At 43.8% G+C, this 14,812-nt stretch overlaps 1 protein-coding gene across 2 annotated transcripts in view; it reads right to left on the bottom strand.

The window, feature by feature from the left end:
- EXOC3 (exocyst complex component 3) overlaps window positions 1-14,371 on the bottom strand; it is a 39,269-nt gene extending 24,898 nt beyond the window's left edge. Inside the window, exons 1-2 of one of the 2 annotated variants that reach the window (XM_067569810.1) lie at window positions 13,481-14,371; window positions 1,634-1,824 (exon numbers count right to left, since the gene is read on the bottom strand). In XM_067569810.1, coding sequence (XP_067425911.1) covers window positions 1,634-1,777 — 144 coding nt within the window. In that variant the 5' untranslated portion in view covers window positions 1,778-1,824; window positions 13,481-14,371. The remainder of the gene's footprint in view (window positions 1-1,633; window positions 1,825-13,480) is intronic. The other variant, XM_067569809.1, reaches the window with a different exon arrangement.
- Window positions 14,372-14,812: the final 441 nt, after the last annotated feature.

Genomic DNA, 14,812 nt, shown 5'->3' with positions numbered 1-14,812 from the left:
TTCAGATGCATATCCCAAAATTATTGTTGTTTAAAATAACAGAAATTGAATTATTGCCACACCTCTAAACATTTAAATAAGGCAAATAGGAGAAAGATTTTCCCAGCCTTCAGACAGGACACAGGTGCCTTTCCCTTCCTGAAATATACATACTACACTCTCAAGAACGTGCAGGTTGTCATGCTGGGGGGAAGAGCATTTGTCATATTGATTAACATCAATATGACAAAATCATAATAATTCATGGGAGGTATGCCATGTCAGGTACTGTTAGAATGGCTATAAGGTGCTAAGTAAGATGATGATGTTTATATTAATGTGTTATGTGTGTAGTGGAAGTTTAGGGACATATTTGATGTACCTGTGCTGGCTGGGATACACCCCAGAAAGAGAAGCGGCGAGACAATAGCCCACTTAATGGCCCATCAAAACCTTTACAGAAGCAAAGGGCCCAGGAAGAAACTAAAGGCATACCTGAAGAGTTACCAGGTATTGGCCCATGTGACTCTGGACTCCATTTAGTTCTTGTAACTTTCCACAGGCCACATGGCCAGGGACAGAGGGTATATAAGATCAAACCACAGAAACCATTTTGCCTTCTATCCTGAGCTTCAGCCACCTACCTACTGCTGGATCAAGTCATCTGCAGCTGAAGCTGTGTAACAAAGGACTGAGGCTCATCCAGGTGTTGGATGTGCACCAGAGGGAACTGTACAAGCCTGCAAATTCCACATTTCTTCTAGAAACCTGATGTATATGGACTTTCAATCATTTGTATGTATCTAATTTGCTTTGACCCTTTAACATTTCTCTTATGGTTTATTTCTTTCTTTTTACAATAAACCTTTAGTTTTAGTTACTAAAGGATTGGCTGGCAACGTGGTATTTTAGGTAAGATCCAAACTTATATTGGACTGGTGCTGTGGCTGACCCCTTGGGTCAGAGGGAACCTTTTTAGTAAAGAGCATAGAGTTTAAATAACTGGTCTCTTTACTGGACCTAGTGCTGATTTGGGAGCCTAGAGCTGAAATGCAGTAAAGGGGGCTGTATGCATTTGTGTACTGGCTTCTGTGGGGATTCAGAAGTGCAGTTTGTGGCTGGTTGGGAAGTCTGGCTTCAGTGCCATCCACCAATGCTGGGAAAATCTGCTCTTCTTTTACAGCCTGCCCTGACCTTGGCATTATCAGGTGGCTGCCCTGGGCACGTACAGGTCACACAGGTATCTCTATAAACCAAAGTAAAATCAGTGGCTAAATTTTTAAAACGGATCTATTTTGAGAAGCAATCCTTAGGTTTTATTGAAACATATGAATAGCTAATGATTATAATGGAGCCTTGTTTGCTTCAACATTGAAATGCATAAGGAAGAGGGATGTCTGGTGGTGAACTTTAGCAGTTGTGGGGTCAGAATGTTCAGGGTGTATGAGTCGTTCTCTAGAAGTACAATGAATTATGAAGTTACAATCAATACACAGCTTTCGTTTATGCAAATTTTAACACGTACAATTGTTTTTTAAATACTGCTTGTACTCAGCAAAGACTATAGTCCACGACTTAAAACAATCTGAACAGAAAGTAAAGATTTCTGTTTTGTTCTGCATTTTGTTGATGCTCAGCTCTATCCGTTTTATACCTTTAGTCGAGCTTCCACTGAGGCTTTCTTACGAGCTTCCCTCCTGCGGTACTGCTCCACTTTATCCAATTGGTCAGGTCGCTGAAGCATTCCAGCTACTCTTTGTACAGCTGTTGCAACTGCTTCCCTGTCTGTTTCCTCCATTATTGAGCAGTGTCTTAAAATGCAATAGCCTTCATAATTTAACAGGTCTGGATAAAAGCATAAAATGTTTAGAAAATCTATTTCAATTTGATAGCTACTTATCACTTCTGAATAAACATTTCCAATACATTACTTAAAGAGAAAGTCAATTTTGGCAACAAGAGGATAACAAACTTGATAACAGCACTATTATAAATCCAGTAGGATAGCAGCAAAACATAAAAAAAAATTAAGCATTTAATTGTATTGCTCTACTTTAAGCATTTCCTTTGGTTAAAAATTCTTCATTAAAACATTGCTATGCAAATTGCTCTAATTAAGTTTGTCAACAATTTGATTGCAAACCTAATATTTTCCTTTTGCAAATCAGTAGTCAGACTATGCACCTAGAGTGGATGCATAGGGGGAATGAGAGCTATATGAGGAAGAACTCTCCCCGTGCAAGGGTCAGATGAAATAGCTATTCTTGGGCTTGAAGGGCTACAAGAACTGCTCTGACCTAGCACCCAGGAATGCAAATCATGCAGGACTCTCTCTTACTCCATTGACATCAGCCTAGAGTGCTTCATGAGGGTAGGGAGAAACATAATTTAAGGCTATAAAGTACAGATATCTGGAGATTGTATACAAATTATGCAATACTGTAATTTGCATATTTAACATATGTGTACTGCCTCATATGCATATTTTAAAGGGAACAGTGTTTTTTATTTCCTACTTCTACACTCAGGTCTCCCCACACTCAGTATCTGCTCCAGTGATAGGCATGCTGGAAAAGTCAGTAAGAAATAAATAATTCCAGTAGAGATTTAAGTTCTAGTGAAACTGAAATACAAACTGAAGTTAAACACTTGAGTGTGCAATGTTTAAAAAGTATTGTTTGTTGACAATCTTATGGAACCTCTCCTATCAGAAACTCTAGCAGCAACAAAAGGAGGGGAAGCGAGGACCCCAGCCACCATGTGAAATGGAGGGAGGAATGTGCTGCCCTAGCAAACTAAAGAAAATGCTATGTTATCTCTACAGAGTCCTAGGCACAGGAATAGGCCTGAGTCTCCTGGTTCCTTTAAGGGGAGAAGAGCAGTTTCAGACCCTGAGACCTGGCAACAAAGGGCACATCTACACGAAGATAAAACCCGCCACCCTCGCAGAGTCCCAGAGCTCCTGGGCTCCAGCTGTAGCCCGAAAATCTACATAGCAATTTTTCAGCCCCGGAACTTGAGCCCCACAAACCGGAATCTGCTGACCCAGGCCAGCCATGGGTTTTCATCCCCATGTAGACATATCCTTAGCCACTGTCTCCAGGCTCTACTCTCATATTACCACAGGTCATGCTCCCCTGTTGCTGCTCTTCCACAGCTCTCTCTCCTAATCGGAAAACTCACCACTTCACCACACCCTCCCTCCTGCACACAAGGGAGTGTGAGGCACTCTACCTCCAACCACCCCACAGCCTCTATTCAAAGAGATCCCCTGACTGCAAATGGAGGGGAGGAGACACTTTACCACACAAACTCCAAAATTAGACCAACCTAGTTGAAACTAGGGCCTGGTTGTGACACTTTACCTCAAAGCAGCACTCTGTAACCCACATATTCATCATTCACATGTTTATGATACTCCTACGAAGTATGCCATGTAAAATATCTTATGATCTGCTGAAATCTGTTGTTCTGTCCAAATACGTATATCATTAGTGTGTGTGAAGTTATAAGATTTTGCTGTGTGGTTGTACTGAAGTATGTTGTAAATTTGCTACACAGGAGGCAAACCACTCACAGGAAGGTGCTCAGTGGGGAGTTGTGAATCCCCCTTTTTTTTTTTTTTTTTTTTTTTAAACAATTAAATGACTGTTGCGCAAGCACCACACAATGGAGATTGCTCAACTCTAGAACTCAGTTGCACAAGACCATCCCAAGAGGATTGTTCAGTGCTGTGACTCAGCAAAGCCCACCAGGACATGTGTGGGCTAGTGTCCTCCAGGCACGTGGACTAATGATATAAAACAGGGGACATGGCATCATGCTTTGGCCTTTCTCCTCCCCCACCTATGCTGGAAGCAACAAGAATGCTGAGAAGACAAAACTAGAATTGAGGAGATTGGTCCCCGGCTAGAGGGAATAGCCAGTGTATTGACAACTATCACATCTAGTGGGGTGAGAAAACAGTTTGATCTAAATACTGCCTAGTGTTATGAGGTCTAAGATTTAGATTGTGCATTTATCTTTTATTTTCTTTGGTAACAATCTCTGACTTTTTACGCCTACCACTTATAATCACTTAAAATCTATCTTTCTGTAGTTAATAAACCTGTTTTATATTTTATCTAAAACAGTGTGTTTTGGTTGAAGTACTTGGGAAATCTCAGCTAAATTACAAAGGCTTGTGTGTGTCCTCTCTACGTCTAGAGAGGGGCGGACATTTACACTGATCATTTTTCTGACCTGGGCAGGGATAGTACAGTACTGAGGTGCAAGACGGGAGCTGGGGGAATTGGCTGGTGTCTCTCTCTGTGTGATTCGTGAGTGGCTCAGGGAGCACTCATGCAATCTAGCTGAAAGTGGAATTCCACATGCTGTTGTGCTAGGTGATAACAGTGCCTGGAGGAGGTTGCTGCTTGTCACTAGCAAAGTATTTTGAGAGAGAGCCCAGGCTGGAGAGTTAAGGGGGTACAGTGGTACCCCACTTCCAGGTTGCACCTGGGGATCCCATCACTCTGGTCTACACTTAAAACTTAGGTCCTAGCCATGTTACTCAGGTCTGTGAAAAGTGTAATGTCCTGTGAACTGCATCTCACCCCCTGCGGGTACTTCCGTTTCCTGTTAGGTCTTTCTTTTTTCCCGGAAGATTCAGACATCTACTTGGAGCCCATGACAGGGCATCTGAAAATGGGAGATTTAATGAATCTAAGGGAGAACAGTCTGGCTTCATCCAAAGAGAGGTGGGGCAAGAACTGGATCCTGCCCTCTTGGTGACGGCAAGCACAGATGCAAGTCTACATTGATAGACAGGTTTCACCTTCTGCTTGGTCTCCAATATATCAAAAAAGTGATGAATATTTCCTTGAACTGTCGTGATCTTCAGTTCTAAAGATTTAGCCATCTTAACCATCAGTTACTTAAACTGTCTATAGTCATCAGGAGATGTCACAGATAAAAAGTGATGGCATCATCAGGATAAGACGACTACAAATTCCTGGCCAATGGCCAAAGACTTGTTGATATCACCCACTGTTTCATCTAATCTAATTCTGGTAAATTGACATAGTTGCTGGCCTGAGGTGGGAAAATAAGGGACAGATTGCACATGAATAGCTGGCAATTGCGCTGTAACAATTTTGCAAGAGGCAGAAGTGGTGGTTAAAAGGTTCTCAGCTGAACTTTATGGTTCCCTGACCTCTAGCCTTGCGGGAAGTCCCTGTCAAAATAGCACATAATCCATGGATCAAATAGGTGGTAAAGAAATGTAATCTGCATAAAGTTTACCAGGAGACCTAGGAGGAGACAGTGAAGCCTCCAAAACTAAAGCCCCTGTGTCCCAACTGTTACCGCAGTGAGTGTCCAAGCACATTCTGGATGGGGCCAAGACCAACCTGGGAAGTCTCGGAATCAGGACTCCAGATCCAAAAGGCAACCTCCATTTAATCCCTCCAGTGAGGAATGGGCACTATTCAGAAAATAGGAAGTGTTGACAAGAAGTGGCCCAGGGAATTCCCAAAGAAGGACAGCTGAAGGGTCCTAGAGATTGACATTACTGAAAAGACCAAAGTGCTCTCAGAACAGATAAAACAAGAACCAAGACATCTAATCTGCCTGTATGCTCCCTGAACCCATGATCTGTTTCTTCTTTACCCTCTGCAATATCACTAGTTTCCCCAGTAAATAAATCATACTGCTTCCTCTTACCTCTATACTCGAGAGCCACGCATGGTGGAAGTTGGACAACATTGGAACTGAAACTGCTCTCAGCAAAGTCTCTAATGACCTCTTTCTAGCTAAAGCTCAAAGCCAGTACTCCATCCTCAATCTCCTTGACCTGTCAGCCACCTCTGACATAGTTGGCCATGCTGCTCTTCTTCAAATCTTATCCTCCCTTGGCTTCCGTGACTGTCCTCTCCTGGTTCTCCTTCCATCTCTCTAATCACTCCTCAGTGTATCCTTCAGAAGATCCTTCTTACCCGCCCACCAAATTTCTGTGGGGTGTCTACAGGGCTCTGCCCTTAGTCCCCTTCCTCTTCTCCCTCTATACCTTTTTATGGTATCTCATCTGCAAACACATTCAACTACCATCTCTATGCTGATCTACCTCTCTACTCCACATTTGTCTCTTTCTGTCCATACTTAAATCTCAACCTGTCTCTCTGACATCTCCTTATGCTCATCTTATGCTTATCTCTGTCAGCGCAAAATAAACATGGTTAAAAGAGAGCTCCCAATCTTCCTCCCCTTCCAAACTCTCCCTGCTCTCTTCTTTCTAAATCACTGTGGACTACACTACCATTCTGCCTGTCTCTCAGGCCTGTATCCATCATCTTTAACTCAGACCTCTCTCTAGATACTCAAATTCAGGCTATATTTAAATCTTGCCAATTCTTTCTTCATAACATCTGTAAGGCACAGCCTCTCTCATCCACCAACACAACTAAAACTCTAGTCCAAGCTCTCATTATCTCATGTCTTGATTATTGCTATACCTTTTTCTTTGGTCTTGACATATACAGTCTTGCCTCTCTCATATCCATTCAGAAAGTTGCTTTGGAGATCATTTTACTAGTCCATCACTTTGATAATGTCATACTTTTCTCCGAATCCCTCCACTTGCACCCCCTTCTCTACTGCATCAAACATAAACTGCTTGTATTCACTTTCAAGACCCTTCCTGGCCAATGCCCAGCCTGCCTATCATCTCTCATTTATTATGAAGGTGTCCGTGCTTGCCTCTGACCCCACAATTTATTGTGACTTCATCTCAGAGTGCACTTACACATTTGTTATGCCAGTATTTCAGTTTGATATCCAATTTTAAAACTAATCTATAAACTACTGGATTAAACGGAAAACTGCGACTGTACAAATATTTTGAATAGTGCACACCCTGTGCCTTAGTTCAAAATTTTGTAAAAGATATACATTTGTTGAATTATGAAAGTGCTGGTTGAATCTCCACAGTTCAGATGTTGTTGAGTTTTGCACTTAAAGCAGGGATTCACATTCTCTGTATGCCAAAGAAACAGCACATTCAAAATTACAGCATTTACTATTTGAGTATAGAATGAATTTTCTAAGAATTTCCAAGTAAATCCATTAATTAGTATGAGGTTAAAATGAATTTTAAAAATGGGTCCTTTAAAGGAATTTAGCATCCCCGGCATTTTTCAACCCAAATTATTTTAATATAAATTATTATAATAATGGATTAACACAGACTCTTCAAATTTCCCATGTTTTTAAAACTCATTGAAACTCATCTTGTGCATAAAGTACATTAAGTTTTAAAATTAATGGTAATTTTTGCCTTTATCCTTCAGATGGGAAAAGTTTATGCACTAGCCTTATCTTCTTCAGATAATTCCAAATACAAAAAAAAAAGCACTTTTCAAAATAGCTATAATCTTATTAGCAGCGAGCAAAGCAGGCCAATGCGTCCATTCACCAGCATCTCACAGTGCTGCTCTCGACCTCTTAGCAGTATTGGGGCTACCATCTTCCTTGAAAGTACGCTGTCTTTACTTCTATTGAGAACAATGGGACACAGGAGCTAATTTGAAAGAGGGCAACACAACTGAGGGTAACCTGTGGCCTCTGTCCCACTGGAAAAAATAGGAGATGGCAACAACTTTAATATAGAGCATTTTTTGCAGGATTACTCATGACACTATTAGGGGGGAAAAAAGAGAAAAAAATCAATGTGTCTTTTAAAAATAAGTTTGATCAACACCACAAATACTTTAAGCATAATTGCACAGTTATTCCATTCTATAACTATGGGGCAGAGTTCAGGTTGTTTGAGTACCCAAATTGCATTTTCATACTTTAATATCTTTGGACTTAAGGGGTTAGTGCTGGGGCCGGTTTTGTTCAACATCTTCATTAATGATCTGGAGGATGGGGTGGATTGCGCTCTCAGCAAGTTTGCAGATGACACTAAGCTGGGGGAGAGGTAGATATGCTGGAGGACAGGATTAGGATACAGAGTGATTTAGACAAATTAGAGGATTGGGTCAAAAGAAATCTGATGAGGTTCAGCAAGGACAGGTGCAGAGTCCTGCACTTAGGACGGAAGCATCCCATGTTCTGCTACAGACTAGGGACCAATTGGCTAGGCAACAGTTCTGCAGAAAAGGAGCTGGGGGTTACAATGGACAAGAAGCTGGATATGAGTCAACAGTGTATCCTTATTGCCAAGAAGGCTAACGGCATATTGGACTGCATTAGTAGAAGCACTGGAAGCAGATCCAAGGAAGTGTTTATTCCCCTCTATTTGGCACTGGTGAGGCCTCATTTGGAGTACTGTGTCCAAGTTTCGGTCCCCCACTACAAAAAGGATGTGGACAAATTGGAAAGAGTCCAGCGGAGGGCAACAAAAATGATTAGGGGGCTGGAGCACATAGCTTATGAGGAGAGGCTGAGGGAACTAGGCTTGTTTAGCCTGCAGAAGAGAAGAAAGGGTGGATCTGATAGCAGCCTTCAACTACCTGAAAGGGATTCCAGGGAAGATGGAACTAGGCTGTTCTCAGTAGTAGCAGATGACAGAACAAGGAGCAATGGACTCAAGTTGCAGTGGGGGAGTCTAGGTTGGATATTAGGAAAAACTTTTTCACTAGGAGGGTGATGAAGCACTGGAATGGGTTACCTTGGAGGTGGTGGAATCTCTATCCTTGGAGGTTTTTAAGGCCCGACTTGACATAGCCCTGGAAGGGATAATTTAGTCAGGGTTGGACTAGATAACCTCCTGAAGTCCCTTCCAACCCTAATCTTCTATGATTTCTTTTAAATTTAACCTTAACTCTCAATTTCCTGGGGTTCTAATCTTTATTTTTTGATAATTACAATTTCCTTGTAATGTATTTTACCATAAATTATTGATATGTACCCTCAGTCTTAATTCCATCCTACCAGTTTTTGTCTGGTTATTATTATTATTGTTAGCTCCTCCCCCTTCTTATCCACATCTCCTTCCCATATTCAAAACACACAACTATTCAAAGAAACAACTTAATGTATACTTCTGATATTAAAGGAAAAAATGTACCACAAACACTCAATGATTCCTTTGAAACGTCAAGTTACAACTGGTAGCTGAACTTTGTGACTTTGTCCTGACCCACAACTACTTCAGATTTGGAGCCAATCTATACCTTCAAGTCAGTGGCACAGCTATGGGCACCTGCATGGCCCCACAGTATGCCAACATTTTTATGGCTGACCTAGAAAAACACTTCCTCAACACTCGTCCCCAAGCACCTCTCCTTTACCTATGCTACATTGATGACATTTTCATCATCTGGACCCATGAGAAAGAGTCCCTCAAAGAATTACACCAGGATTTCAATAATTTCCACCCCACCATCCACCTCAGCCTGGACCAGTCCACACAAGAAATCCACTTCCTGGACACTACAATACAAATAAAGGATGGTCACATTAATACCACCCTATACCGAAAACCAACTGACCACAATACATATCTTCATGCCTCCAGCTTTCACTCTGGACACATTACATGATCCACTGTCTACAATCAAGCCTTAAGATACAACCAGATTTGCTCCGATCCCTCAGACAGAGACAAACACCTACAGGATCTCCATAAAACATTATTAAAACTACAATACCCACCTGGAGAGGTGAAGAAACAAATTGACAGAGCCAGATGGGTACCCAGAAGTCACCTACTACAGGACAGACCCAACAAAGAAAACAACAGAACACAATTTGCCATCACCTACAGCCCCCAACTAAAATCTCTCCAGCACATCATAAGGATCTATAACCTATCTTAGCAGATGATCCCTCACTCGCTCAAGCTGTGGAAGGCAGACCTATCCTTGCTTACAGACAGCCCCCCAACCTGAAGCAAATATTCACTAGCAACCGTACGCCATACAAGAAGAACACTAACCCAGGAACATACCCCTGCAACAAACCCTGTTGCCAGCTCTGCCCACACATCGACTCTAGTGACACCACCACAGGTCCTCACCACATCAGCCACACCATAAAGAGCTCATTCACCTGCACACCTACTAATGTAATATATGCCATCATGGGCCAGCAATGTTCCTCTGCCATGTACATTGGCCAAACCGGACTGTCACTACACAAAAGAATAAATGGACACAAATCAGATATAAAAAATAGAAACATCCATAAACCAGTAGGCGAGTGCTTCAATCTCCCAGGACACACTGTAAACGACTTCAAAGTTGCCATACTTCTACAAAAAAACTTCAAAAACAGACTTCAAAGAGAAACTGCTGAGTTTGAACTGATCTGCAAACTTGACACAATCAAACTGGGTCTAAATAGGGACTTGGAATGGTTCTCTCATTACAAGAAGTAATCGTCACTGTTCAAACTTTCTCACCTCCTAATCAATGGTTATGAATAGGCCTCAACTACTTCCCCATTGTTGTTCCTTAGCTTTGGATATGTATATATATACCTGCAATCTGATTTCTATTCCTTACATCTGACAAAGTAGGTTACAGCCCACGAAAGCTTATGCCTGCAGAAATTAAATTTGTTAGTCTTTAAAGTGTTACAGGACTCTTGTTTTTTGTTGGGGGTTTTTTTTTTTTTTTTTTTTGGCTGTATACTGACTAACACGGCTACCCCTCTGGAACTTTCCAAGTATTTTGTTATTCAGAACATTTTTTTGCAGACAAAGCACAAGTACATATTCTTTAATCAATACTACATATATGCCAAGTTTAACATTTTTGAAGGCTTTTATCTAAGCACACTAATGTGTCTGAAAAACAAAACTAGAGAAGTGCATGTTCTCCTTCTCTGTCATGGAGAATATCTCTACATTGCCTCTGGGAGTGAGCCATCCAGCCCACCTCCAGAATGAGCTGAAACTCAAAGCAATGTCTTCACAGCTATTTTTAGTATGCTAGTGCCATCCCCCCTATAATGAGTCTGTGAATCTGATCTGGGAAGTTCACTCCAAGATGCAGTTTAGAGATTTAGACTGTAAACATTCCTTGTAAATTCCCAAATCAGACAAAGACCAACACCTAATTTATAAATTGCATAACAATATATATAACCTAATTTGCTTTTGCATTGTTAATAAAAGCAACTTATTTCAGTGGCAACTTCTTAAAGTTGGATCCTTGCCCTTTATGGCTGTAAATACTAACATGGAAGGTTTGGGGCCATCATCTATGAGGATCATTGACACTTTCTTTTGTGAAGGGAGAATGCCAACCATTCTTGAAAAGGCATTGATGAGGCCACACTTCAAGGAACCATTTTTTTTACTTTAACCATCTTGTCAACTACCTCCCTGTCTCTAAACCCCTGTGTTTAACAAATTGTATTGATAAGGGGTCTTTGGAGGCTTTCCAGACACATCTGATCCTCAGTCTCTATTAACTTAATTTTAGGTGTGGATGATATTTTCATTGATGGTTGACAATCTCATCCTGGGACAGACATAAGCAAAGTTTATATGCTGGATTTGTTGGCTTTATTAGCAAATTATCATTTAATAGCATTTTAAAAATTTGCTTATTAGTAACACATAGGAGGCTTTCTTTACATAAATAAGAAGGTCTAAGATGTTAAAGTTTAAATTCTTTAGAAAATTAAGCTAAAAATAAGGTTCTCAGATTTACAGCTGTCAAGATAATCTTCTAAATGTGGACTTATTAAACAGCAATGTTTAGACTTTCTGAGTGTGTAGACAAACAGCTTGAGTACCTTTGCTTCTATTCATGGTTTTCCTAAGCAGTGGCAGAGTGAAATTAACAAGATTCTATTTAGTTCACTGCTATTACTCACTATTGAAGGCAGCAGCAAACTAACAAAATTCATGTCAATTTCACTCAGCTGCTGTTTGGGAAAGCTATGAGAAACCTCAGCAGCAGACCCTGGAACTACTACAGGGTGAGGAGATCTCCAAAAATGGATTACAGAATAGTCTGGGAGAGACAACTGCTCCAGCACACCCTGTCATCATCTGCACCCTAGTGAGGCCAGAGCCTGAACTATGAAAATTAACACAGAGACTCTACTCTCTGGTTGGACTAGGACATAGGTAGGGAATTGCCATCTAGTTATATCTTTCCCTGCAATAACATCCTGGGAAGCCCCCTCAGAAACCCATGGAGCATAAGCATCCCTCTGGAATCCAGCCTCTTGGATGCAAGACTGAGGCAGCTGCCAGAATGGCAGACAAGAACAACAGCTAAGCGGGATGGGCAGTTGAGAAGCATTTATATTTAAAATAAAACACACAACTAAAAAGACACAACCAGGATTATGTTGCTTGTATATATCATCATTCTATCTTTGTGTTTTCTGTCTTTTTATACTGTAAACTTATTGGGGAGGGACTGCCTCTTCCTATGCGTTTGCATGGCACCTACTTATTACAAGAGAGCTTTGAGCCTGATTGGGGATCCCTCAGCACTAAGGGAAGAATAATAATGTAGATTTCTGATATTCAGTTTAAGATTTTTACTGATGTTAAATGCCCCAGGTGCTTTCATAAAGGGAACTAATATAGATATCTAAATTAATAAACTATAATCCTTGTTTTAAAACAAGTTTGTCCAAACTGAATTATGAGAGTGACTTTTTTCCCAAGGGACAGAAAAAGAGGAGTTGGGGAGCAGAGCTTTCGAAGACTTGAGGGAGAATTGGGATTTTGTCATGAGTGGTAAGGAACTAAGAAGAGAAGGAAGAGTACAGACTAATTTGGGCCAGCCTGTCTGGCTGCCTTCTCTTTCTTCTATGCTTCAGGAGAGACCCCTAATGCACAGGCTCTTCTGGACAGCAACCACATCAGGGAAGTAACAGTGCAACATTTAAAACAGCTTCCCACTTTGAACATATGTGACATTTGGCCTCTATAAGTCATGAGCAAGGGGTGAGCTGCTGAAAGGTTTCCTAGCTACTCCTCTGAACTGGCTTCTGCAAGGAAAAGATAACAAATCCTAAAATTCAGACCAGACCCCTCCAAGGTCAGAAATAACATAAGGACATTTGAACATTACTTCAAAGCATCCCGCACAGGCAGGGCCTAGTTCATCATCCCACTGCGCCTGCATCCCAACAGCACAAAGAAAAAGGGTCTGATGGTGGTGGTGGACTGCGCAGGACCCCAAGTTGTTCTGAGCTAGGGTCAAGCTGCCACACACACACACACACACACACACACACACAGAATTGTTGTTCCTCACCGTATCTGCACAGATCATCACACCAAGGAGACAAAAACCAAACCCACCCCAGGACCAGCCTCACCCACCCCCGCCCCCCCCAGGACCAGCCTGACTCGCCCCGGCCCCGCCGCCCGGTCTGTGCGGGAGGCGGGGAGGCTTCCCGCAGCACCCGCCTCGCGGAGGGAGACGACTCCTCCCCCGTCCCTCAGTCCGGCTCTGCCCCCCGGGCCCATCCGTAGCCCGGCTCTGCCCCCCCGTTGCCAGGCGGCGCGACCGCGACACCGGCCTCGGCGGCCCCCGCTTCTTACCGGCGCTGCGGAGTAGCCCCAGGAAGCCTCTCCGAGCCACTGACAGGCGCGCAGTGCGCAGGCGCCGCACTGGAGGGACGCCGGAATTACAGAACAGTCCGAGACCACAGGCTCACTGCGCACGCGCGGAAGCAAATCTCTTCGCCCCCTCCGGCTCCTCCTGACGCGCCTGCGCGGAACCTTCCCTTTGTCCCGCCCCAATTCTCCACCAGTGCGCCTGCGCTACTGAGCCGTGGCTTCAGCCTGCGTCGATGTCGGCTGCTGTGCCGGGCTCGCGCTGTGCCCCAGCGCGGGGCGCTCGTGGCGCGCCCTTCTTCCCCTTGGGCTAACGGGGTGGGGATCTGGGAAGCGTCTCCTCGAGCGCTGCCGCCCCGCGCCGCTGCACAGCGCTCTGCTCCCCGCGCTAGCCAGCCCTGGCAGCTGCGCTGTGGCGTTTGCCGGGGCTCTCGCAGCGCTTAGCTGGCAACAGAGAGCGCCCCGGGGGTCGCTTCGTGCGGGCTCCAGTCCAGGCGCTGGAGGGGGGGGGGTGCTCTACAGGCCGGGGGCACAGGCCTTCCGCCTGCTGCCACCACGCTTGACCCCTTCGGCCCCGTCCCATCCAGCTTGTCCCTGTCACTGCCTGGCTCTTCTCCCGCCGTCCCTGGCTCTTTGTGCCGGTGTTGTGCCAGCAACGCAGACCAGACACAGTGTGTGACTCCGGCTGTAATCTGGCTGGTCTGCGTTGTTGGCACAACACCTGTCCCGTTTCACACGCGCACACACCAACCCGTCTCTCTCGTAGGGTCCCACTCCAAGTCCTTTTACTCAACCTGTTCCGGGTTCTCCCTGCAGCCCTGTCTCCCTGCCCACTCAGTCTCACCAGACTCCTTAGCCCCATCTACTCCTTTCCCTCCCTCTGCTCCAGCTGCTGTCTCTCTTCTGAATCAGCAGCTCCCTCCTGCCTGCATGACAGCAGGTGAGTCACTGAGCGCACAGCTGCACAAGGTGAAGCACTGGCTCCCTGCTTTCCAGTGCTGGCCCCACCCAGCCCAGAGCCGCCATTACAGGAAAAGTGTCTTTGTCCTTCTGGTCCTAGGGCTGGAATATGCTCTGTCACTCTGGGGATGGCACATGCAGTCTGGTCTTCACTGGGAGTTGTGAGGGGCTGGGGCATGAACAGTGAGGATGGACTCTATGGAGATTTTACCTGTTAAAAATCAATGAGGTCTCTAATGAACATATGTGAGCTCTGATTTTTTTCCCCCCAAGGCTTATAACTTGGTCAAATTTGGGCAGACTTTCACGTGGATGGCAAAAGGCACCTCCCTCCAGTTTCCTGATTAATGTTCTTCA

Source organism: Emydura macquarii, unplaced genomic scaffold (genome assembly GCF_026122565.2).
Source record: "Emydura macquarii macquarii isolate MOO-44397 ecotype Brisbane River unplaced genomic scaffold, CSIRO-AGI_Emac_v2 contig_2948, whole genome shotgun sequence".
Lineage (NCBI taxonomy): Eukaryota > Metazoa > Chordata > Testudines > Chelidae > Emydura > Emydura macquarii.
The sequence above is the reverse complement of the archived record's forward strand: the minus strand, read 5'-3'. Positions and strand labels throughout refer to the sequence as shown.